General features: G+C 44.9%; 1 protein-coding gene across 1 annotated transcript in view; it reads right to left on the bottom strand.

Moving 5' to 3' along the window:
• SYCP2L (synaptonemal complex protein 2 like) overlaps positions 1-26,830 on the bottom strand; it is a 66,924-nt gene that overhangs the window by 12,698 nt on the left and 27,396 nt on the right. Inside the window, exons 17-27 of the mRNA XM_075921262.1 lie at positions 22,836-22,942; positions 22,373-22,448; positions 22,186-22,264; positions 20,665-20,722; positions 19,486-19,547; positions 15,096-15,147; positions 13,312-13,367; positions 11,478-11,532; positions 9,261-9,417; positions 8,076-8,125; positions 158-254 (exon numbers count right to left, since the gene is read on the bottom strand). Coding sequence (XP_075777377.1) covers positions 158-254; positions 8,076-8,125; positions 9,261-9,417; positions 11,478-11,532; positions 13,312-13,367; positions 15,096-15,147; positions 19,486-19,547; positions 20,665-20,722; positions 22,186-22,264; positions 22,373-22,448; positions 22,836-22,942 — 849 coding nt within the window. The remainder of the gene's footprint in view (positions 1-157; positions 255-8,075; positions 8,126-9,260; positions 9,418-11,477; positions 11,533-13,311; positions 13,368-15,095; positions 15,148-19,485; positions 19,548-20,664; positions 20,723-22,185; positions 22,265-22,372; positions 22,449-22,835; positions 22,943-26,830) is intronic.

Genomic DNA, 26,830 nt, shown 5'->3' on the forward strand with positions numbered 1-26,830 from the left:
CTCAAAACAGTTCACTTAAAACAGACGGATTCTCATCACTGCTGTGAGTGACACCAGTAGGCAGGGAACAGAGACACAGAAGGAATACAAAATGTATGTGGCCTCTTTCTAGTAGTCTATACAATGGGGGGCGGGGGGAAGGAGGAGGAGGGAGTACCAGGCTGTTCCACTGTAGAGAAATCAAGCCTCGTTGCACTGGATTTGGTTTCCTTCTTCTGCACTTCCCTGTGCATTGTCTGTCTTGAAACACCAACCTAAAATATATGTATTTTAAGCACCTATTTCATTCAAGAAGTAAAATAACCATTAATAGTGACTAGGATATTAGCAAGTATAGAATCCTAGAAGGAGATATCAGGAAACACCCAAGGGATTTAGGAACACAAGTGTCATTTATTTGCAAGAGACTCATGCTTTTAAATCTGAGGCAATTCTACAATTTCCTTTTTAGCAAGTACAGCTGCAACCCAAGTCATTCCTGGTATGAAGCAGCAAAAAAAGTTTAAAGAGAACAAAAGGAGAAAAAGTGGAAGCTGGATATAAGCTTTCTGACTGTTACTGATTATTTATCATATTTTTGCACACATTTTGAAGTTCATACAGTTTCTCCTAAGCTCACAAGATACTGCAATGCTGACATATGGCACACTGGAAAAGTTTGAACAAAATATGTAGCACTTTAAAGACTAACAAGATGGTTTACTAGGTGATGAGCTTTCGTGGGCCAGACCCACTTCCTCAGATCAAATAGTGGAAGAAAACAGTCAACCATATATACCAAAGGATACAATTACCAAAAAAAAAAAAAAAAAAAACCCACACATATGAAAAGGACAAATCAGATTTCAGAACAGAAGGGGGATGCAGGGACTAGAAACTTCAGGATCTCTACCAAGCATTTATAAACCTCAACTACCCACCCGGAGAAATAAAAAAGCAAATTGAAAGAGCCAGACTAATACCTAGAAACCATTTACTTCAAGACAGACCCAAGAAAACCAACAATAGAACACCACTTGTCATCACCTAGAGCCCCCAACTTAAACCTGTCCAACACATTATCAATAAACTACAGCCTATACTGGAACAGGATACCAAACTCCAAGAGGCTCTGGGAGACAGACCCATAGTCTAGGGCTAGCCTAGGGCTATGTCTAGACTGCAAGCCTCTTTCGAAAGAGCGCATCTAGACTACAATACGCGGATCGGAAAAATCGATCCGCTTTTTCGAAAAAGAGCGTCCTGACTGCTGGACGCTCTTTCGAAATTAAAAGCCACCCGGAACCGCTTCTGCCAGGGCATGGGGGCAGCATTTCCTTCCGGGTGCTGCTGCCTGCCCTTTGCAGAGACGCGTGGTTAAAGGGACGCCCCTGAACACCCGTTGCTCTGCTTCTGCAGCTGCCTTTGCTGTCCCTCTAGGACAGGCATGTCCAAAGTCTGGCCCGCGGGCCAATTGCGGCCCGTGTTCCGGTTTAATACGGCCCCCGCTTCCTCCCCCTCTCCTGGCTCCCCGGCGCTCTTTTGAACTGGCGCGCCCAGCGCGCCGCTTCCAGCCGCGCAGCCGCCACCGCCCATGGCCTCCGCGGTCCTAGAGCCTGCCCTGTAGGGCACGTCCGCAGCCCCGCTCCCCCGCTCGGCTGTGGGTTCGCCCTGCCCCCCGGGCCGCCGTGAGGCCGGCGTGCCCTGCGCTCTCCGCCCGCCTCCGACCCCGCGGGCCCTCCGCCTTGGGGCTGAAAGTGCGGGGACGGCCCTCACGCATGTTCACTTCTTCAAATCTGGCCCTCTTTGAAAAAAGTTTGGACACCCCTGCTCTAGGAGGTAAGCAAGGCATTGCAGTGCTGGTTTGGAGTGCTCAGCTTCCTGGGACACCCCAGCAGGTTTTTTGTGTGGAGGTTTTTCTGTTTTAGACCCATTTTTTTTGGCATGGAGCCAGAGCTGCCCCTGGGCAGGCGATGGCCCCACGCCATCATACTGCAAGTGTTGCTGCATCTGCATGACACAGTCATGAGGCTACTTCCCCATCTGGACCTAGACCAGAGATAAGAAGGGATCATCCGTCTTGCAGCCCCACTGCCGTTGCCTCCAAACTTCTTTGTGGACAGGCGTTTTTGGAGGCTTGACACCCGCTCTGACTGGTGGGACTGGCTCGTGATGGAGCTCTGGGATGACCAAGAGTGGCTACGCAACTTCCGGATGCGAAAGACCACTTTCCAGGAGCTGTGTACCTGGCTCGCCCCTGCTCTGCAACAGCAAGACACCCACCTGCGGCCCGCTATCCCCATGGAAAAGAGGGTCGCCATTGCCCTCTGGAAGCTGGCAACCCCCGACAGCTACTGCTCCGTGGGACACCAATTTGGAGTGGGCAGGTCTACTGTTGGATACATCCTGATGGAGGTAAGTCATTGTCTGGGGACAGTCACAGTTTGGGGTGGGGGGAAGGGAGACTGTCAGGAAGGGCCAAGTGGAGTGTGAGTGGGAGGGAGCTCCTCCACTCACCCTGCATTGTTGGGGGGGGAGTTCTGAGGAGGGGATTCCCGGGGTGTTTGAGAGGGAAGGTGGTTGGTGGGTTCTCCTCCTAACAGATAAGGCACCCCTTCTAACATTTTGTTGTCTGTCTCGTTCTGCAGGTGGTGAGGGCCATCAATTCGGAGCTGCTCAACAGGCTCGTCTGTCTACCAGATCTGGACAGCGTCATGGCCGGCTTTGCTGCCCTTGGCTTCCCGAATTGTGGAGGAGCGCTCGATGGGACACACATTCCAATCCGTGCACCGCCCCATCGAGCAGCCCAATTCATTAACAGAAAGGGCTACTTTTCTATGGTCCTCCAAGCCCTGGTCGACCATCGTGGCCAGTTTTCTGACATTTGTGTTGGGTGGTCAGGGCGGGCACATGATGCCCGCATCTTCAGGAACTCGTACCTCTACCGGAGGCTTCAGGCAGGAACATTTTTCCCGCATCACAACTTTGCGTTTGGGGATGTGCACATGCCGGTGTGCATAGTGGCTGATGCGGCCTACCCCCTGATGCCGTGGCTGATGAAGCCCTACACTGGCCACCTGGATGCGAGCAAGGAGCAGTTTAATGCTCACCTTAACCGGGCTCGCAACCAGGTGGAATGTGCGTTCGGACGTTTAAAAGGCAGATTCCGGTGCTTGGTCACACGCCTAGACATGGGAGAGAGCTACATCCCTGAGGTGGTGGCCGCGTGTTGTGTTCTCCATAACCTGGTGGAGAGGAAAGGGGAGGCCTTCCTACCAGGGTGGGGTACAGGTGCTGATGGTCAGGAGAGGCACTTTGCCCAGCCCCGGACAGCTGCCATCCGCCAGGCTCACCGGTCTGCTGTTTGCATACGGGAGGCCCTACGGGAGCAATTCTCAAGTGGAGGCCACTGACTCTACTGAGGGGCTTCTGCCTGGGGACTGGGCCCTGGCCCAAAAGAAGCTTCCCTCCACAACCCATCTCCTGGCCCTGTTTGGAGAAATCATAAACACCAGGGTTTGTCTCAAAATAATAAGTTCTGTTTTATTTTTTTAAATATCACTCACTGGAAAATAGTATAACTGTTGCAAACATAAAAAAGCTTTTGTTCATTTTTGATGTAGAAAATATAGTTTCATGCCAAACTATGTACAATAAACATTTTGTTGAACACTTTCCTTGTCATTTAACTGGGGTGATGGGGGTGCTTGAAACCTGGAGGGGGGAAGGGGACTTGAAACCTGGAGGGGGGAAGGGGATCAGGTTGCACGGTGCTTCCCTGATCTCAGTCTCCTGCTTGGGCCTCGTGTTCGGGGTCCACCATGGCCACGGGATCGGGTGGTGCACCTGTCGGTTGGCTGGATAGGGTGCTCTTGGGACGGGGAGGCCTGGGGGAGAGGAGGGCCAGGAGGAGAGAGGGGCTGGGGAACTGGGGGGACTGGGGGAGAGGGAGGTCCAAGGGGGGAAAGGGATGCTGTTGTGGAAGGGGGGTTTGGTGGGGCGGGGTCATGGGGTGCTGGAGGAGCAGGACCAGGCACAGGAGCAGGCAAGCTGCAGACCTCCCTGAGAGTGGCAGTCAGGGACGTGCGCTGCTGGACCAGCTCCTCCATCAGCCGGTCATGCCACCCATCCTCTGCCTCCGCCCTCTCTCGCAGGATAGTGTTGAGCTCCTGCACGGCCTCCACATGCTGCCTCAGGATGTCTGCATACACACGCCTGTGTCTGCGGCTCCCATGTCCCCGAAATGGAGGTGGGGCTGGGGTGCTGCGGCCCTCTTGCACGGCTGGTCCGGCTGTGGAGGAAAAGAGGAAGACACAATCAGTCCTAAAAAACTGGACTCTGTAGCACTTAAAATACTAACAGGATGGTTTATTAGGGGGTGAGCTTTCGTGGGCCAGACCCACTTCCTCAGATCAGACTAACACAGCTACATTTCTATCACAATCAGTCATGTGTGCAACAGCTGTCCAAAAGGTCATGCCCTCTCCCTGAGACAGGGGAATCAGACATTCTGAAGGTAACACTGTGTGTGACCTGGGCATCAGCCTGAGCATGACAGGTTTCCCTTGTGCATTACCCACTGTGCACCCACCTACCTCCCCTCCCCCGGGTGTTACACAACCTCACTGCACTCACCTGCTGCTTCATCTCCTGCGTCAGATGACACCTGGGAGGCCTCTGGGTCTGTGTGACTAGCTCCAGGGTGAGGGTCGCCGTCTCCTCACTGTCCTCCTCTGGCACCATGTCCCCGTCTCCTGAATGCTCTGGGTCCTGCTCTGGCGCGTCCACCACAGGGTCCGCCAAGCCTGACTGCACGAGACGCCGTGGTGTGCGTGCTTCACCACCACCAAGGATCTGGTCCAGCTCACTATAGTAAGGGCAGGAGTGGAGGGTTGCCCCAGAACGGGAGCTATGCTCCCTGGCCTTCACATACCCTTGGCGCAGCTCCTTAACTTTGGAGCGCACCTGGTCCTGGGTGCGGGGGTAGTGTCCTTTCTGGGCCAGGGCCTCTGCCATGCGGCCATAAATGTCCGCATTTCGCCGCCTGCTTTTTAGGGCTTGTAAGGCCTCCTCCTCTCCCCAGAGCTCGAGAAGGGTCTTGATCTCTGGCCCAGACCATGATGGTGCCCGGTGTTTGGAGCCCCTGGTTGGATCCCCAGAAGGCTCTCTGGAAGGGCCAGGAGGGTCTTGGGGATGGGACATGCTGCACTTCACCAGCCATGTGCTCTGGCTGCTTTGCTGCCACAAGTGGCTGTGAGGGTGCCTGTCCCTTTAAGAAATGGCTGCAGACAGGAACCAGAGACATGCAAGCCATGCCCCAGATTGTCCACCAGGGCTTCTTCCTGGAGGCCATTATTTTCGAAAAAATGGCCTCCCCACCTCCACACTCACTTATTTTCGACGGATCTCTGTCGAAAAAGGCGTTCTTCCTCGTGCAATGAGGTTTACCGCCGTCGAAAGAAAAGCCGCGTTCTTTCGATTTAATTTCGAAAACGCGGCTGCAGTCTAGATGCAGGTGAAGTTTTTTCGAAAAAAGGCTACTTTTTTTGAAAAAAACCCTGAGTCTGGACACAGCCCTATAGACAACCACCTAACCTCAAGATGATTCTTACCAACAACCACAGGACATACCGCACTAATACCAACCCTGGTCCCTTGCAACAAACCCCGTTGCCAGCTTTGTCCACATATTCACTCTGCTGATACCATTATTGGACCTAACCAAGTGAGTTATAAGATCAAGAACACATATTCCTACGCATCCAGAAATAGAATTTATGCTATGATGTGCCGAAAGTGTCCGTCTGCTATGTACATTGGACAAACGTCTCAGACACTTCGCCAAAGGATCAACGCCCACAAAACAGATATTAGACAGGATCACAAAGAAAAAAAAAGTTTCTTGCCATTTCAACCAGAAAGGACATTGTCTCAACGACTTAATTACCTGCATCCTGCTTCAAAAGCCTTTTAAAACTGCATTTGAAAGGGAATCCTCTGAACTGTTATTCATGCTAAAATTCAACACTTTATGCGGGGGTCTTAAAGACTCTAGTTATCTTACCCATTACAAAGATAGTTTCCCCAATTATCACCTCTAATATCATTAGCTCACAGACATTTACCTTCCCCCTCTTGCCCCGAATTCCCCTTCTGTCCTTTTCATGTGTGTTCTTTTTTTTAATTGTATCCTTTGGTATATATGGTTGAGACTATTTTCTTCCACTATTTGATCTGAGGAAGTGGGTCTGGCCCACGAAAGCTCATCCTCTAATAAACCATCTTGTTAGTCTTTAAAGTGCTACATAGTCCTGTATTTTGCTTCAGCTACACCAGACTAACATGGCTACATTTCTATCACTATTCTGGAAAAGTTTGGTACCACTAAGCTGTTGCAGTTTGCCTGCATGCCATGCAGCCTGTAGCCAAGTTTATGGTCCATATTTCTGAATCAAATGGAAATGCTAATTGGAAGTAAGATATCCAGGAAGCATGTGGAAGTACAGGAGCATGAGCTCAGAATAGGACTAGAGGGGAGCAGTCCTACCATTGAACAAAGCTGGACAGGAAGTCCAGACAAAAAACAGAGCAGGAAGGGGAGAGGAAAAACAGTGCCAGGGCCGGACGTGAAGTTTCAAAGAAGCTACTGTAACCTTTGGATGTCTATCTGAAACTGAAGTACCACTGGGTTTCCAAAGCTGATGCTGGGTTATGCATGCTAATTCCTGTCCTGCTCCCAAGAGTAATGGGTAAATAAAATCTAAGTGAGGCTTATTTGAGGTAGAAATTTTATGATTTTACATGTTCCATGTGCCTCTAGGCCTTAAATCTCCCATTCTATCCCTAATCTGAAGCAGATACCTACATTCTCCTCTACAGATAGGAAGGACAGATCCTTTAGTGAACACCTCTTTAAGGAGTTTAGTACACACCAAGCTGCACTCCAGGATTTCCACTGCTCTACAGCTGTGTTCCCATGGGTGACAAGCTGGTACACTGTCGAATCACACTGTGGTTTGCTGCACCGTCGGCATATAGACAATCTCTCAGATGCAACATGCCTGCAGCTAGCAACTCAGTATATCTTAATGCTAGCAGATTAGTCAATGAACTATCTAAGAATAAATATTAAGGATGTATCTGAAATCCCAGCTATAACTCTTGACATTTGTAGGGGAGCCTGGGCAGCCCTGCCTTGACAATAAATGGTGATGTCTGTCTTGATCACAGTGCAGATCTCTAACAAGCAAAACCCAGGCCTGTCTCAAGCCTGGTGCACATAAGCACGCAGGCAAGGCTGAGGAAGAAGCTTTGAGAGGCAGGAATGTTTTGCATAATGCAGATTAAGCAGCACAGCAAGACCACATCAAGAACACACGATGAGCAACCTTGTACTGGTACTTCTATTTCTGATAAACAAAAATGACAGATGCAGCCATAAAACTGTCAACTGCACATGCAGTTTTTGCAACACCCTGAGTAGCAGGATGTACCCCAAAAACAGTATTGGGCATTTTAGGTATCTTATGCAATATGTAACCAATTGGTAAATATTATTAGAATGACCAAGTCTAGCTTTACAATAAAATGGGCTTAGTAAGAAGAATCGATGGGAGGGAGTGAGCAGGATTGACCCACGGGTCCTTGCTCATTGTAACTAGAAGTAAATAGACCTTTCCCACCGGCTACATCAGTGCATGGCATCCCAATGGGTGGAAATCAAAGGGACCGTGATCTCCTGCCTGATACTGTAGGTAGCATACGAGTGAAGGGTAAGCGAACTAGGCTTTATTATTGTATTATAGTAGATCTTCTATGAATTGCATTTGCATTGCTTTGTGCTATATTAATTGCTTTAGAATTTATAGTATTTAAGGTTTAAATTGCATAGTAATTGTTTTTAAGGCTTGTAAAATTTAAACAACTAGATTAACTGCTCAAAACTTATAATAACTAAGAAAGTGGTTAAGTCTCCCAAGAGTGTACTGGTTTCCCTTGGATCTAAAATAAATTGAACCACATGACATTTACCTAGCTACATGCCCTTAATATGTTTCACGTAAGTAATATATTAGCATCAGTAGCAACAATCTTACTTTCTTTGTGCGGTAATCACTGCCGCTACTTGCGGACGATAATGGCAACACTGTAAGAGGAAAAAATAGTTGTATCTAATGATTGGCAACATTGCACACTTTTGCTCCTCAACTGTAAATCTGCATGGTTAAGACTCATTCCATTTAATCTGGACTTTCAGAGAATGTGCAAGACCCACCTTTACGAGATCTCTATACATAAAAACACTCATTTGCTTATGGGCACCAGCCATTAGCACAAATGCAAAATTTAAGACTACTTCATCCTCAAACCTCTGGGCAAAGCGGTAAATCTTACAACTTGTTTGGAAGGGCAACAAACCCAAAATTGGATAAGCAAGTGAGAGAGGAATGGGAAGAGGTCTTAAAGTTAAGGGACCCCCATGGAGGACAGTCTGCTACCACTTCATTCTTTTCCACACTGAAGAGGTCTATTATAAGTCACTGTGCAGGTCATCTCCCCATGCCAATGGTGAGGAGCTCCCAACCCATTAAGGACATTACAGATTCAACTCAAGGGTGTCAGAAACCACTGCTCATTACGGAGCACTAGAGCTGAGTACTCGCTGGGAGAGGGAAACCATATACAATGGATGAGGGGAAAACATTCACAAACGTCCTTTTTTTGCATAAGTACCCAGAACAGAAGATGAGCACTCATGAGAGTATGAAACAGAAAAGAAGCAAGCACTCCCTTTCTGCCGCAGGTTCCATTTTTGCTGGGTCTGCAGATGCAGCCCTACATAGAGCACATTTCAGCATCTTAAAGAGACAAAGGCACGGAAAAATTGTAGCAGGGTCCCCAACCTCAACGAAAGCTCACAACATTCTTCCTGGGGAGAGATAGATAGCAGCACTTTGCCAGTACCTCTGCATCCATGAACATCTCAGGATCTCCTTTTATACCTAAATTATAAACACATGTTGCTAACAGCTGATACACTCTCTCAAGGCAAAGACAGGCAGACAAAAATCTCGGCCAGCTCTTCCTTAACCTTTTGGAAAACCAGCATGATTGTACTCTGGCACAAACTGAGCCTCAAGCAGTCAGTTTTCAGTAAAACCCTCAATCTCACAAACACTGCTTAATCCAGACTCGGACATTGTCTCTATTCAATTAACACCTTTGCTGGACAGTAGAGTACATCAGATACATTATGCCACACATGGACACACCCTTCTTACCTTTTAATTTACTTCTGACCCTTGGTCTTCTTCGGGTATAATCTTGGGTTTTCGGCAATGATTTTTTCTGAGAATCAAGGATCCAGCTTTTTTCACTCAGACTATTGCTTGGAGTGTCAAGATTACTTTCAGAGAAAAGGTGTTTCCTATAATCAGACTAAATACACTAACCGGTCAGTTTTAACTCCCAAGACCAAATGACAGTGCAAATCTTTTTACCAGATTATTAAAAGATGCCACCAAATCACCCTGAGCAGTGTGTTTGTGGGGGAGCTGAGTCCCACAGCCCTGGCTCCAACCCAAAGCCAAGCAGTCTACATTGCAACGGAACAGCCCCACAGCCTGAGCTCTGCTGGCACAGGCTAGCAGTGGGTATCTAGTAGCTGTGTAGACACACCCTAAGTGGCTAAAACTGTTGGTCCAACACCTCTTATCAGTATTAAAATGGCCTTCATATTTGAAGTGCAGGGACAGCCATTGCTAAATCTTAACTTCAGGCCACAGCAATGAAGTCACCAGCAGAAGCAGGCTGTCCTTCACTATATAGACAGACTCTTAACAGCTCTCAATCCCAACACAGTAGCAGCACACTCAGTCCATCACATTAGGACTATGCAAACCATTAGCCATGACAAACTGGGGTGTAAATCTAACCTATGCTAGCTGCCATATGACTAAATCATCTGTTCCACACCACCCCCCCATATGGGGCAGAAATATTTATTCAACGCTTCTGCCTTTTCTGTATAATTATTATTATTAATAATAATAATTCTACCAATACCATTGTTAGAATTTTTTGTTCTTAATAGATTTTAAAAAAAATACTTCTGTCTTTAGCTCTGCTGGGCATAGGTTTCCCGTTGTGTCCGTTTACTTCTCAAATTTCTAGCTTTTGATTTAGACTCATTGCTATAAACTTTCCCTCTCAACCCCCTCCCCATAGCTGCCTTCTCTTCCTCTTAAAACCAGATCAGTATTTAAACTTTTATGTGCCTCTTTCTTGATTTTACTAGATGCCAAAAAACACAATGTTCTTAAACAATTCCTAATCATTCACATTTTTCAGATTACATTCTTTCTCCTAGTTGTTTTCAGCCTTGTGAAACTGGTCTTTTCAAAGCACTGAGTATATACATATTATTGGACTAAACAGGAGTTTGTTCTGCTTGCACATTACAAATGTGTGTTAATGTCACTTGTACCTTAAGCTGTTTTTTTAGTTCTGTCATCTCCCTATCTGTTAAGACTAGGTCCAATATTCCAAACACTTTGTAATATTAGGAAATTGTCAGCTGTAATGTTTAGAAACTTCAAGATGTTTTAGTCCTGAAAGTAGGAGACCTCCAGTATGTGTAACTCAAACTGCAGTCCCCACAAATCACGTAGCATATAGGAGCGTAAGGAGCCAATAATTGTGTTCCCTTGTGTATTTGGATAGTCTATAGCAGACTTCAATAGCCCATCTTGTGCTTCATCTGTTAGCAATTTGATCCAAAAGCATTCAAGATTATTTTCTCTCAAGTTATCAATGACTCAAACACATAATGCCATTTTTGATGGGGAAGGGCATCTCTCTCCCTTTTTGCCCACTTGATACCTCCTAAATGGGATATAGCCATTGATTTTAACATGCCAATCATAAGAGCCATCCCACTAAGTTTGAGTAATACCAAATTAGTTCAAACATATTCTCATCAACAAGTAATTTATGTTCCTCTTATTACCTAGGCTCCTGAAAAATTTCATCTATCTTGTTTGGTTCCTTGATTAATTTTCTTAATATTTTGATTTTTTTTCTGAGCACTTCCTTCTTTTTATACTTCCATTTAATTATTGTTTAGCCCCTTCCTGACTACTCAAGCCAGGCTCCAGGGGCAACAGGTATCCGATTCCAAATCTGGAGTACTGAGTACACGAGAGCGCATGAAAATTTTCTGTTCAGTTGCAGTCAGAGCCCCAGAGTGATCCAGGGGTTCTAGCCCCCAGAATAGGTTCTTCAAAAGGTATGGACGTTTGTTTAGCCAGCAGAAAGTAACTGTGCATCTGAATAAATACGGAATAAATTTGTAGGTTCATCATCAGCAATTTTAACCTGTTTCCCCAAGGGAATTTAAATATCTCATACTGTCATTTGATTTACATGAAGAAACAGGCCACATTAACATTTACAAAATATTCTACATATTCAACCATAAGAAAATAAGTATTACCTACCTGCCGCCTCTCTTGTTTGCTTGATTCCCGTTTCATGTTTCCGTTTTCATTACTTCTGTTGAATAATCCACAGTGATGCATGTTAGAACTAGTCAATGAAGTTCACGACAACAACAGATCATGATGGGAAAGACAAGACAACTCTGCAGCTCTGCCAACTCCATGCCTCCAAAAATCATGAGAAACAGAAATCACAGTACAAGATTTTTCTATACTTCATTATGGAGTTTATTTACTTTCTGTTTTCTGAGTGTTTAGGGTGCATTGGTTTCACATGCAAGTTTTTCCCTGCAATGCTCAGGACCAGAAGGTTGGTTTTCTTAAAAAATATTTTTTTTAAATATAAGCCAAGATTCTCAGGCTTATTTCTTGAATCTAGGAGCTCTTGTTCTGAGAAAGATACTGCCTCCTGTGAGTCTCATAATAAAGGTGAGAGATTGGCAACACTATCAGAATAGCTTGCATGAGCAGAGGGTCTGAAGGGCAAAGAGTTAAAGGTATGTTTGAGTTTAGAAAAGGGTGACTACGGAAAATCTTTTCAAAAACTCTGTTGGCTGATCTTTTTGTAGGCACCAAACTTCGAAGCGTCCTGTCTCTTTGCCATCAGAAGACAGGTGTTTGGTTAGTGACAAGAAAAGGAGGAGTTGAGTAGCAGAGAATCCAAAACACCCCTCCAAAAAAGATAGTCAAAACCACAGCCACCATTTAGAGGCAGAAATTAAGGCCAGATCCTGTTTTCCATATTCACACAGGTAGTCATTGGTCACGATTTAAAAAGGCATGTAAAGCTAGTCAGAGCAGTGCAAGCATGGAGGTATCATACAGTACACTTCATAGAGGTGACCGGGGAGGGGGAACCCAGAGGCCCACTAGCCACATGACCCTCCCCTAGCTAAGGAAAGATCCAGAACAACCCTCCTCTGCCTCAGGCCCTGCCTCTCCCCACCCCTGTTCCGCCTCACCTCTTCCTCACCCCTGCTCCATCTCGTCCCCAAACCAAAGCAGTTGGGGGCTGGCAGCCGCAGCAGGGGCCCCAGCCTCTGTTCTCCCCACCTTCACAATAACTGGCAGAGGAAGCAGAGCAAGGCAGCTCCAGCTCACTCTGCTCTCCTGGCCACATTGCTCCACTTCCCACCAGGGAGTGTGGAGTGGTCCTGCACCTCCCTCTGGAGATCAAAGCAGCTGGGGCTGCCTTGTTCTGCTTCCTCCCCCTTCCCCCCACCCTGCCAATGAGCGGGAGGGGAGGCAGGGAGACAGACTCTTGCTGCTAGTTGGACCCTCCTGCCCATTGCATTAGAGGCACATGACTCCTCGTGCCGCCTGCATCGCCTGATACCACATTTTACCAGATAGATATTTATAGCCTGTACAGCATACCAGAAAGACACAGGAGGAGCTGAACGTGGGGCTTCCAGGTAGCCCCACACCAGCAGTTCCTTTGGTGCAGGTGTACTGCCCCAGCCCTTTCACACAGATGCCTCTTTCTGGGCTCTGTATAGCAGCCTCACTGAAAGACAGGGCTGGGAGGGCATTTAGTTGAGCACCTAACATCAGTGCCCAAGATTTTCCAACTTAATACATTAGGCTCTTTTGTGAGAAAAATGAGCAAAATTCAGATGGTTTCTCTCTTCTCCCTGAGTCTTTCTGTATCAGATACAAATATCAACAGCTAAGGTATTTTCCATGTGCCCACCACTGCTACACATACACCTCCAAAATATACTGGCATCTTCCTTTTTCTCCTAACTTATTAATAGCAGCATTTTCTTTAAAAAGGCACTATGTTCTTTACCAATGCAAGCTGTTAATATGAAAGAGAGCTATGATGCTGTACCTCTGGTTTTGTAAAGAAACTTTCAGGCCAAGAATTTTTTGTTTCGCATCAGTGACCTAAAATAGAAGCCACACATGTTAAGTTTCAATATCTCAATGAATAATCTATTAAATGAATACATGTCAGATCTTGGAAGGCATACTGTGAGAATGGACTAAAAGTATTCCAAGGCAAAGGTGATTTTTAAATAGAAGGAATTAACAACATGAAACAATATGTAGTAAGAGATGCTTCAAAACACCTTTTTCCTCACTTTTTCCTTGCTTACTAAAAAAAGTCTGAATCACAATCTAGTACTGAAATGGCATTCAAATTATAACCCCATTAATTGCTAAAGTGCTCTGGATTAATATAAAATGCTAGACCAAGATATTTAGACCAAAATAAATGATAAGTAGTAACATATTGTAGCATGTGTCAGAACAGTGCTGACACCCAGTGGTAGTACTGAAAGATGCAAGATACAAAATACTTGACTGAGTTTCAGATTTTTTTTTCTTTTCATTTAGAACTTGAGAGGCACTAAACCATGAAGACGTAATAACTAGGGCTGTCAAGCAATTAAACATTTTAATCGCAATTAATCACGTGATTAAACATTTTAATCATGTGATTAATCGTGTATGCCTCCCCTTTGAAGTACCGCGGTGGAGTTTCAAGGGGGCAGTGCTGCATGGAGCCCGGGGTCAGCTGAAGTCCCCAGCTGACCCTGGGCTCCATGAAGAGCTGACCTTTGAAGCACTGTGGCAGAGTTTCCAAGTGGCAGCACATTAGGAACCTGGGATCAGCTGGGGACTCCATCTGATCCCCAGTTCAGCTTGTGCTGCTCCGTTGAAATGCTGGAGCAGCACTTCAAAGGGGCAGTGCAGCATCAATGCCTGTGATTGCATTAAAAAATTAACACATTAATCCTGTCCTGCGTTAATTGCAGGTGTTAACACAGGTCAACTGACAGCCCTAGTAATAACAGAGCTGAGTGCAAGGGAAGGAGCAGTAGATGGAATATGGCTGAGAGCAGTTAAACAACTGTTGGTTACAATAACCTAATTTCTTGACTCTATCTGTTTCAGTAAGTGCTGACCAGCACAGGAGTTCAGTGAATTCTAAAAAGAATAGTTGAGTTTTGACACCATGCTGTGCATTTAACTTTATATCAAACACACTGAAGGTGTATCTATCTTAGCAAATGTCTTAACTGTTTTTCCAGTATTGCAACTGGACCAATTCTACTATCAGCAACAGAAGCTTTAAGGACAACAGTACTTGCTACAAAAACAAGCAAGGTTTCTAGTCCCAGATCCGAAACCTTCTTTTGTAACATGAAATTGTTATATGAAAGATGGTAAGAACCACTGACTTTAGTTCAACAATTCTGTTCAGTCTATGGGACAAGATGTCTATTTAACCATATCAAGATAGTCTCAATCTAACTTGAATCAAGTTAGCATACACTGGGAAGGAAAAAAACCCTTTATGTTCTGGATTTAAATGGCTGCACCATATTACATGCACTACACTCTGCAACAAATTATAGTTGCTTCTTCAAAGAGAAATATCAGCTTCTGAGTCCAATCCCATAAAATTAGACAAGAATTTCAAATATCCAGTTTTCAACCATGTCTTTATCATCATTGCTTGTTTCTAGCTTATAGGATCAATTTAAACCTTCTCAGAAAAGCTTTTTGCATCATCTGCAGTTAATAGATGCAGCCTATTGAAACTTATTACATTCAAACAATTGTGATTTGGTATTGGTTTGATGCCAATATTTTCCCAAACTTTACCTTTGCATAATTCAGAGAGTCAGATGAATTTTCAAAGTCAAATGAATCCTTCCTGCAAAGCAAAATGTACTTGAAATGTGAAATATTTATGAAACACTCAACTTGCATAACTTCACTAGAAGTTAAGTATTGAAAAAACTGCAGCCATTCACAATTTTTATCATTATTATACAGAGTTAATGCATCTAAAACTTACAAAGGTGCATCAAAAGTCGAAGCAAGCACTTTTTCCTGTGTAAAGTTTTGGTTTCTTACCCACCTATATTTTCCTGGTATTTGGTTCTCATGAAAATTGCACACCTTATTTCAAAATAGCTTATTTCGAAATTTGGGGCTGTCTACATAGCACTTATGTCAAAATAAATCACTATTCCACTGACTTCCTTAATCCTCGTACAACAAGGTTTACAGGAAGTCAGAGTAAGAAGCCCATTATTTTGGAATCTTCTTGTAACATAACGTTATGTGCTGTAACATTATTTCAGAATAATGGACGTTATTCCAAAATAACTTTGCTGTGTAGATGTACCCCAAGACAATTGGCTATCTTTTGTAAGTTCTTTAAGAAACTTAGCACGTTACATTACGTCAACTAAAATATCTCTTTGCTCCCACAAAGCGAACAATCATAGGGGAGAAAAGTAAGGAAAAAAATTATTAGTGTATGCTGATGGGATTTTGAAGAGAATGCAAGAGGCTTTCAAATTGACTTTTCCCCTAAACCACTTCTGAAATCATTATCTATTACGGCTTGCTTCCTAATCACATTTCTGTATTGTATTTGGAAATAGGGCATCATATTGATCATTATTATTAGAAGTGTGTAAAATTATTAGTGATACTTAATATCATTGTAAAATTTAGCTGTCAATGTAGCTGTGTATTCTACTCTTCTGTTTAACAAGGGAAGACTGGTACAAAGAACTAAGTCCTTCCTCCCATGCTGGGGATTCCTCCCATGCTAGGGAAAGATAGAAACCACTTTGTTTTTAGAGTTACATTGGGCAGAACACAGTCCTGCCATGGCAGACTGATGGAGGAATAGACAGCCTAGTATTTCATCTTCTCCATTACTCATGTCTGTGAAAATCCCTTCCTCAGCAGAAGAAACTGGTTGTGACAAATTCAAATAATTGCTAAGATTTGTGTTTTTGAAACTAAAGATCATCAAAGATTCTATAGTTTTCATCCACAACCAATATAAAAATTCAACTAAATGTTGTTGGGCTATGTAAAAATTAATAAGGGTCTGGGGTAGTGGTAAGGTGTTCAGCCACAGTAGGCATTACCCTTGAATATGCTCTTGCCTTTCGTTTTTGCAGCCTAAAAAATAGATAAGCATTAAGCTGCTCTGCTTTGTTAACATTACTAAAGCTTTTAGGAAAAGTAGTGATAAACGTGTGAACTAACATACTAAGGGTGCCAATTTGTTGCTCTTCTGTTGAATGTCCGAGGTAAACGTACGTGGGCAATAAAGGAGTTCCGTTTACCCCATCCACTCCTGGGTCACCTCTTTCTTCTCTAACAAATGTAAACGTTCATTTTTGTTTGACATCTGATTTTGAACACTTGGCAATTGAAACTGTCAACATTTTTAGCTAACTGCAAAGTATACCTCAATATCATCCCAATCTTCAGGACAAAAACAATGTTATCAGAATAAACAAAAAGCTGACCGTTAGATATTTGAAACTTAAAGTGTTATACATGACGCAAACACACATCATGCAAGGATACATCATGTAACACCACACAGATACTATGGAAGAGCACTGTGTCAGGGAAGTTACTATCATAAGCAACAGTGATTTGGTTCCATAATCTAAATCAGAGGTGACCGACCTAAACCTGAGAAGGAGACAGAATTTATCAGTACACATTGCTAAAGAGCTACAGTTCTATGTCTCGAGCCCTGATCATCTCCCCACCACCACTCTCAGCACATCCCACCCACTGGCAGCCCCACTGGTCAGTGCCTCCTTCTCCTTTTCCTCCTGCCCACTGTGATCAGCTCTCTCTCAGTTGGAGACACGGAAGGGGGAAGCATTGGTGTGAGAGGTTCAGTGGAGAGCGTAGGAAGTGGCAGGATCCTAGGGGGAAAGGGTGGAGGGGGACAGCATCTAGGGCAGAGCTGGGGGTTGAACAGTGAGCACCCTCCGGCCCTGTGGAAAGTTGGCACCTGTAGCTCCAGCCCTGGATTTGATACCTATGCAAGGAGCCACATGTAGCTCTGGAGCCACAGGATAGCTCCCCCTCCCTGATCTAAATGGTACAACTGTGGTTGAATCAACACCCAGTCATATGAATGGAAGAGCTTTAGAAATGTTGCTTCCGTTCTGTAGACAGCAAAGCATGAGTTTATAGTTGTATGGCTCTCAGAGATGTAAACATAAAAAAGATTATTCAGATTCTAGAAATGATTGATGTACCTGAAAGAAGCAACTACATTATTTCATTTCTACTCTGTAAGTGATGGTCTAAACCCATAATAGAGCCAGTCAGCTAAACCCCATTCCCTCTTGGCCTTTTGGAATAATTTCTCCACATTTCCCTTTTAACTAGTTTAGGAAATGGCAGTCAGTTTCCTTTGCTACAGCAGACTGGGAATACTCCATGGAATCCAAAGGACAGGATTTCAATTTAGAGGCTTACAAGTTGTGTTCGGTTGCTGCATGGCACACAGAGCAGATCTGGCCAATGTCCTTACCCTCTCCTCTCCCAGCATCACTCCAGACCAGACCACATGCCAGACCTGGAGCTGAGCCACATGGTGTAACACTGGGCCGGGCGGTTTTAAAGTCCCAGGCCGTGATGTCACGCCACACCCCAGCGTTTCCTCTCTCTCCTGTTGCGTGGTGTTTAAGCATGCCGCACAAGCGCTCCTTCGGCCCCACAGTGCCCCGTAAATGGCCAGCACGTGGCACTGGGGAATTTAAAGTGCGGGGTTGTGGCACCCCGTCACAAATCTCCCTCCTCCAGCAGCCGCCAGCCAGCCCTTAGGAGAATGGCCCACCGGGAAATTCTTGGTATCCCGCCAGGCCAGTCCTCCCCTGGATCTGGCGCATGATGTTAAAGCACAGCTCTCTGACCATCCTCTTCTTCCTGTCGGTCTCTAAGGCTATGTCTACACTACCAGGTTATTTCACAGGCCCGTATGCAGGGGGTGTGTAAAAGCACACACCCCCTATGGTTCTCCCAAGTAAGCATGCTCCAGCCAGCCAAGGGAAAGCAGGAGTAGCATGCTGCCCAATGCTCTGGCTGGCCCAGGGAAGGCTGGGGCTGGTTTCCCCACTTACTTGGGGGGCCATCATCACCCCCTTGCAGTCCACCTTTACAAAAAAAAGCACACATCCCCCAGAAATTCCTGTGATGGGGCCTGTTTCAAAATAAGTTATTTTGAAATAAGCTTATTCCTCTCCACAAGCAGGGGTTATTGTTTTCAAAGTATCGGCTTGTTATTTCAAAACAACAGGCTTGGCCGTGTGGATGCTCACCTTGTCATTTCAAAAGAAAGGGAGTGAGAAAATGCTGTTTTGAGGCATCTCAAATGGCTTCCTCAATTTCAGAACAGATTAGACATTTGCAAATTAAGACACTGACAGCCATGTTAAAGTAAATTTGCAGAGGCTGCCAGTGATCCTTTTTTCAGGGCATAAATATAAACAGCAGGAGTCAAGAAGAAATTTCCTCTGTGATATATCAGTTAGGTCTTCAGCATGTTATTGAGCAGTATAAGAACGGATCCTCCTCTGGAGCACTGGTAACTTCAACCAGACTGATTAATTGTCATTCTGGAAAAAAATCACTAGAGGGCATGGCTGCTATGGAGAGTCAGATTAAACTAGATACACTTTTTCCCCTTAGCCCAGTTTTAACACTGACCAACATTTAAATAGGGGTGGGCAATAATTTTTGCAGCAGGTGCCACTTAATGAATTTAGGTACATGGCCATGGGCCAGCTCCACCCCCAGAAGGGACAGTGCCTGGAGCAAGGCAGGGGACTAGCCTCCCCCCCGGAGCTGTCTGGGGCCACAGTCTTTGAATTAAAAACACAGCAAAGGGTTCACGGCTCCCAGCCCCACTGCTACCACATTGCTTGGCAGCTGCCTGGGGTTGCTACATCTGTTTCAAGGCCTCCTGTCTCTGGCCCCTGCTGACTTAGCACTACAACCGTGAGCTGCAAACCTGGATCCTGCTGCTTGAGCTACCTCCTGGAAATTCAGTGTCACGGGCAGCAGGATATAAATGGAACGTGGCCAGATGCAGTTCAGGGGCCAGATCAAGGTGTTCGGGGGGCCGTATCGAGCCCCAGGGCCGCATCTTGCCCACCCCTAATTTAAATTATTGTGCACCAAGGTTTAATACACATTCAAGACTCATATACTGTACTTTGCTTCTATTATTTGCTTGCCCAAACTTGTTCTTCTACTTTTCTTCTCCTGTGCATCAGCCTGAAAGAAAGGAAGTTATAGGATTTAAAACTATGGCACACAGTACAGATACTTTCTTAAGATGCCAAAAACAGAAAATAAACACACTTATCGGTATTAGAGATGTAAAAAGGCATTTAAAAAAACATAACCGTGTAACTTCTATAAACCTCAGCAGTTACACATGCTGCAGGCTCTGTGGTATGAAGCTTAAATAAGTTTTATACTGTAGAACCTGCAGCAAAGCCTGCTCAGGGGCAGGGCCAGCCCTGCTCCTGGGCCCACCACAGACAGGGGCTGCTCTCGCTGGCTGGAGTAGCCCCTGCCTGTGGTGAGCCTCACAGGGCTGAAGCAGCCTCCTGACTGGGGTGGGTGGGGAGCTGCTCCAGTCCCTATCAGTTAACGATTTACATCCCTAATCAGTATTAATTCATAGACTAACTCCAAAAGTAATTAAATAAAATAATTTGCATTCAACCATGCTCTATAATACTTTATACCCAGAGGTTGGAGAAGAGGTAGAACAGTGGCGGGAAACAAATGAGAAAAGGGGCAGTGAAGATTCAGGATTTTAAATCCTGAATTCATTCACAGGACAGGTATAGTCAGGGAAGTTTTGAGCACCTCTGCCCTGAAATGAGAAAAGTAAAAAAGTTTTCTTCATGGTACATTGTCATCCAAGGCCAGGCACCAGTTAGAAGTAGTTTTAATTTTATAGGTGCCGAACACTCACCTCAAATCAAATATCACTTATTTAGGTGTCCAGGTAGGAGTGGTTTGATTTGCACAGGGATCTGTGAGTGTTCAAATCCTTCTGAAAAGACACCAGGGTACTTTGGCTTGCATGCCTGAGTTGTGACATTTACAGCTGAAGATTCCAGATAGAGTTTCTAGGTTTTTTATTATTATTTCTCCCCCACAAGGGTGAAAGACTAGACCAATAGACTAGGCAATAGTTTATTATTTGCCTTGTGGTGCCAATCACAGACTTGGATATCATTGTGCCAACTACTCTTCAGTCTCAGAACTGAATTAATCTTTGGAATATTCTAATTTAATTTTTCTACTGTGCAGAAAAGGTAAAAAAGCACTTGAAGAAAAATTGTGCATGTAAAACTATGTCCCAGGACAGACATACCTCTGGGGAATGTTCATTTACAACCTGTACATCTGGCTGTTCTTCTCTGAGGGGCTCACTAAAAGCAACAGAAGGAAAGGTTAAGAGAACAGTTCTAAAGTGCCATCAGTTTAAAGCCAATTAAAACAAGGGAGGTGACAGTAAGGGAAGACAATAGCCTAGTTAACACCAATGCAGTCAAGAGTGGGGGAAGAAGAGAGAAACTGTTCATTTCCATGATCACTGAAACTAGTAATAGAAATGCTATTCTGTACCACTATTAAGAAAGAGGAGTTAACTAGACACTAAGGTTGGAGCCAGTTAGTGTGACTACATGGCAGGGATTGTAAAATTGTGGTTATATAGCTACAAACAAAAGCCCAGAGCCCATTAGAAAAGATACCTCTGTAACACTAAGGATTTGACCAATTTTTCAGATTAATTGCTATGCTTAAATTTAATCAAAGTCACAGCATGACGCTAACAGAGTAGAAATAACATCAAGGAGCTCGGATTATAACTTTCCTTCTATAACCACTAGGCAGCTTCTCCTCCCTCCCCTTTCCTATTAATGTAGTGTAACCCCTTTTGGAGATGGTGCACCTGAAAACCACAGACTGTCTAGGGGACTCACTCCTGGACTACAGCAGCAAGGCTACAGAGTCTCAGGACTCCATTTCCCAAACTGCCTAGGATCCAGGAGGGAAAGAACTAGCTTTAAAAAAAAAAAAAAAAAACCCACTGCTGAAACCAACCATAAGCCAGAACTCAGAGACAATAGATTTGGTTTTACATCTGGGTTTGGCACGTAGCCTTTGTCCCTCAATGTTTGTTACCAAGTGAAATCTTTTGGGACTCCTGGGACATGGAACAGCATCATCTCAGCGGAGACCAGAAACCCAGGAAGCTAAGGAAAGTCGGGGTCTAGGTATCAAAAACAAGACTAACAGCACACTGGAATCCAGACCAGAGAGCCACAAGGATGATCTTACCACCCTTGGCATGGATACTTTGTAAGAACGACCTCGTTTATTTCATTTCGCTATTTTGTTAAGCTGACCACAAATTTCTTCAGTGCACCACCCACCACAGACTGAGTCTAAATTCACTATTTGCCTAAGGTGCTGGGTGTATGTACAATATGTTGGCTCTGACTGTAAATGGTAGGAAAGATAGAGTTATGTATTACTGTTGTTCTCTTCCCTTAATCCTTTTTGCAACTGTCCCTCTGGGAATTGTGATAGCTGTTTTAACAACCTTTTCTGACATGTTTCTGTATGGGATTTCGTGTTAAATACTTTCCCCGGGGAACAAGCCCTCTATATTCTGCTGTTATGAGTGGTTTCCTGGAGTGGAGGCACCAGGAAACCTTAGGGGTAAACAAAGTATGAAAGGAAAAGGCACCTCAGGCTGAGTTTACAGTAGTAAATAGCAGTTTTGACTTAGTAATACAGTTCTGGTTGGCTTGTTAAACAGGAACATACAAAAGCCGCCTCCAAAATTTTACTCTTTTGAACAAGACTTTATCTCTAAAGTGCTTACCTGATTTTATCATCCAGTTTAGGTGATGGAGTTTTAGACATTTTTGCTGAAAGAGCCTGGGAAACCACAGCTTCACATGCTGAATTTTTTGAGAGAGATAAAACCATATTTGTGCAGGTCTACAAAAGCAAACTCTTAAATGTAATACAAAAAGAATATTTATCGGCTACAAGAAGTCAAGCCTGACCTTGGCTTAGCTTAGCATCTTCTGTTTCAGTCTGTTGGCTTCCCATGCTTGTAGTGACACCAGAACTAGTCTTATGCTGGTTTGAGACATGAAATTATTAACATGATATGAACACTATAACAACATTTATGTTCTTATTCCCAGATAATTACAGCTAGGAAACATTCTTAGGAAACAGGGCTGAATTATGGCTACACTTAAGATCTGAAAGGCTCCTGGGTAGTAAAGTCTTAGCATTTTTTTCTTTGTTTTTAAGTTTTAGGGGGGAAACATTCCCTTTTCCTGACAGCTATGGTATGTGGAAAGACTGGGCAAATTTTTCAAAATGGTCAAAGTGACTTCAAAACCTAAGTCATTCAAACACTTCTGAATGTTCTGGGCACCATGTGCATGGAAAGGGAGGAGAAACATTTACATTTCTACAGAAGAGTCCAGCACTCATACTTACTGTAACAGTACTTACTGAGTGATCACTACATTGAGATGACAGGATGTCAGATAAAGAGTCTGTTTTTTCAGTGTTTGTAGAATCTTTCCTCAACTCTAAGTAGGTGGACTCACCAGCTATTACTGTAAAAAAGCAATGAGAGAAAAATCTCTTAGTTCATAGATCATTCCCCGTCCATATTTCTAGAAAAAACATCAAGAGCACTGCAGCCTTCTAGATCACGTTCAAGAACAAAAACATACTTCCACCTTGAATACATAGCCAAAATATGCCACCAAGTTTCTATTGTCTTCCCCTTGCTATCTCTCCATTGTGCTCTGTGCCTTTATCCTTAAGTATTCTACAAACTATTTGGGGTAGACACTATAATATGTGTGTATACAAAGCATAATGGGACCAAACTTTCCCCACAAATCATGTTTGGATCCTCTCTGTGCTACTATTCTGCAAATAATGAACAATCATCATTGTGCAATTAACTTCACCCCACACTTACACTCCATGGATCTAGGTGATTAAAGATCATCATAAGAATGGTTATACTGGATCAGAGCAAAGATCCATCTAGTCCAGTATTCTGTCTCCCAACAGTGGGCAATGCCAGATGCCCCTGAGGAAGCGAACAGAAACAGGTAACCATCAAGTGATCCTCTCCTGTCATCCATTTCCAGCCCCTGACAAACAGAGGCTAGGAACACCATTCCTACCCACTCTGGCTAGTAAGTATTGATGGATCTAACCTCCATGAATTTATCTAGTTTTTTTTTGAATCCTGTTAAAGTCTTGGTCTTCACAACATCCTCTGGCAAGGAGTTCTACAGGTTGGCTGTGCACTACATGAAGAAAAACTTCCTTTTGTTTGTTTTAAACCTGTTAACTATTCATTTCATTTGGTGACTCTTAGTTCTTAGGTAATGGGAACAAGTTAATGGGAACAAGTAAATAACTTCTCCTTGTTCACTTTCTCCATATCAGTCATGATTTTATATCCCCTCAGTCTTCTCTTTTCTAAGCTGAAAAGTCCCAGTCTTTTTAATATCTCTTCATATGCGACCCATTCCAAACTCCTAATAATTTTTGTCGCCCTCTTCTGAACCTTTTTCCAATGCCAACATACCTTTTTTAAGATGAGGCGATCGCATCTTTACACAGTACAGGCAGTCCCCGACTTATGTCGGATCCGACTTATGTCGGATCCGCACTTACGAACGGGGCTTTTCTCGCCCCGGAGCTCACGGGCGGCGGGTCGCCACCCGTGTCCTCCGGGGCATGAAAAGCTTCTCCCGGTCTCCCTGGTCTGCTGGGGGGGGGGGGTCCAGCAAAGTCGCTGGACCCCCCCAGCAGACCAGGGACACCCGAGCAAAGCCTTAGTATCTGCAAATTTTGCCACCTCGCTGTTTACCCCTTTCTCCAGATCGTTTATAAATAGAATGGATCCCAGAATGTATCCTTGGGGAACACTGCTAGTTACCTATCTCCATTCTGAAAACTTACCACTTATTTCGCACCCTTTGTTTCCTGCCTTTTAACCACTTATCAAACCATGAGAGGATTTTCCCTCTTATCTCATGAAACTTACTTTACTTAGTTCCTCACCAAAGGCTCTTTTCTGGGACTTGTCAAAGGCTTTCTGGAAATCTAAGTACACTATATCTAAAGTGGCATAGAAAGGGGGAGGCAGTTGCCCCAGGGCACCACACTAAGGGGGCGCCAATTTAGCTGCCAAAGCTTAGCTCAGTAGTCCCCAATGTGGTGCCCACGGGCACCATGGCGCCCGCCGGGTCATTTCTGTGCGCCCGCCGAGTGATTGGGGCCGGCCCCGGCACCGGGCAGTGTCAGCCCCCGGGCACGCAGCGTATGGGCAGTCCCACCCCTGGGCGTACAGCGCAAGGGCTGTGCCGGCCCTGGGCGCGCGGCGTATGGGCGTCCCTGCTCCTGGGCACGCAGTAAAGGAGCAGCGTCGGCCTCAGACGTGCGGCACATGGGCTGTTCCAGCCTCGGGAGCACGGTGCATGGGAGGCCCCACCCCGGCCACGCAGCATAGGAGCAGCGCCGGCCCCGGGAGTGCGGCGTATGGGTGGCGCCAACACCAGTCACGCAGTGCGTGCGCGGCCCCGGGTGCCCAGCGCATGAGTGGCCCCGCCCCCAGGCACCCAGCAGCCCCAAAAGGTTGTGGATCACTGGTTTAGCTGAACCTTGCCCTGCAGGCCAGTGGGTTTGGGGCTGCAGATAGACTCTCGCTACCCCTGCAATTTTGTGTCTGTCTGCTACTGCCACGCGTAGCTCAGCGCATTCAGAAAGGCCCCTGTTCCTCTTGGAACTTTGCTTCTCATTTTCCTTCGGTGGCAGAAAGGTTCCCTCATGGGGCTGGTTTAGATCCTGTTAATCTGAATAGCGGAGTAAACGAGATTCAGACACGAATAAAGCTGAAGAGCTGCACACTTGAGTGAATGGGGGTTTCCCAGGTTTTTTTGTGGCTCGTTTTAAAATAAATTCCCGGGTGATTTAGATCAAATAAAATCCTGAATGATTTAAATCATTCTCCAACTCAGAGCGGGGAGCAGGAGCTTGTTCCTGGAAATTGGAATTATTGTTTCTGTTCCCTCTGCAGTCCATGCAGGCCAGGTTGGTGCATCCAGTTTCACACGCCAGCCTGCAGGCACTCTCTCAGAGCAGCGCCCCCCAGCATGTTCCCATGGTTCACAGGCTTTCCATGGGTTTTGCTGGCCTCTTGAAATGTGCTACATTAACCCCACACTGTGTCTGGGAAACAGGAATCCGAGGGTGATGCTTTCCCTTTGACAGGGCGGGCTGCGTTCAGACACCGACCTCAGCTCACCTTCTGCCGGGGGCTGTATTTCGCTGTCTGACCAGCAAAGCCCTGCAGCCCCACGAGCCCAGGGACCCCACGAGCTCTGTGGCACTGGCTGTAGGCTCAGGTGGGTTGAAATGGGTTGGACTGGTTCACACCGCTGGGGGGGAGGAGCCACACAAATTTTGCCTTTGCTCCCAGGTGCATAACATCCTTGCTACACCACTGAATATATCCACTGGATCCCCCTTGTCCACATGCTTGTGACCCCTAGTAGATTAGTAGAACTCTAGTAGATTAGGAAGTCATGATTTCCCTTTACAGAATCCATGTTGACTTTTCCCAAACAAATTATGTTCATCTAGGTGTCTGACAACTCTATTCTTAACTAGGAAGTTAGACTTACTGGTCTCTAATTGCCAGGATTAGCTCTAGAGCCCTTTTTAAATATTGGTATTGCATTGGCTCTCTTCTGGTCATTAGGTACAAAAGATTATTTAAAAGGATAGGTTATAAACCCTGTCAATAGTTCTGCAATTTTACATTTGAGTTATTTCAGAACTCTTGGGTGAATGCCATTTGGTCCCGGTAACTGTGTTACTGTTAATCAATTTGTTCCAAAACCTCTCTAATGACCCCTCCATCTGGGACAATTCCTCAGATTTGTCACCTATAAAGAATGGCTCAGGTTTGGGAATCTCCCTAACATCCTCAGCTGTGAAGACCGAAGCAAACAATTAATTGAGTTCCTCCTTAATGACCTTATCTTGGAGTGCTCCTTGATCATCCATTGGCCCCACTGGTTGTTTAGCAGGCTTCCTACTTCTGATGCACTTAAATATTTTGCTATTACTTCTTTGAATTTTTGACTAGCTGTTCCTCATACTCCATTTTAGTTTTCCTTATATTTCCTTATTAATTTAACATTTTATACTCCTTTCTATTTTCCTCACTAGAATTTAGCTTCCACTTTTTAAGTGATGCCTTTTATCTCTTACTGCTTTTTTTACTTGGCTGTTAAGCCATGGTGGCACTTGTTTGGTTCTCGGTGTTTTTATTTATATATATTTAAATTGAGCCTCTCTTATGGTGTCTTTGAAAAACCTCCACAAACTTTGCAGGAATTTCACTTTTGGCACTGTACATTTCCATTTAATTAGCCTCATTTTTGTATAGGTCCCCTTTCTGAAATTAAATG

The sequence above is a fragment of the Pelodiscus sinensis genome, chromosome 2, assembly GCF_049634645.1.
Source record: "Pelodiscus sinensis isolate JC-2024 chromosome 2, ASM4963464v1, whole genome shotgun sequence".
Lineage (NCBI taxonomy): Eukaryota > Metazoa > Chordata > Testudines > Trionychidae > Pelodiscus > Pelodiscus sinensis.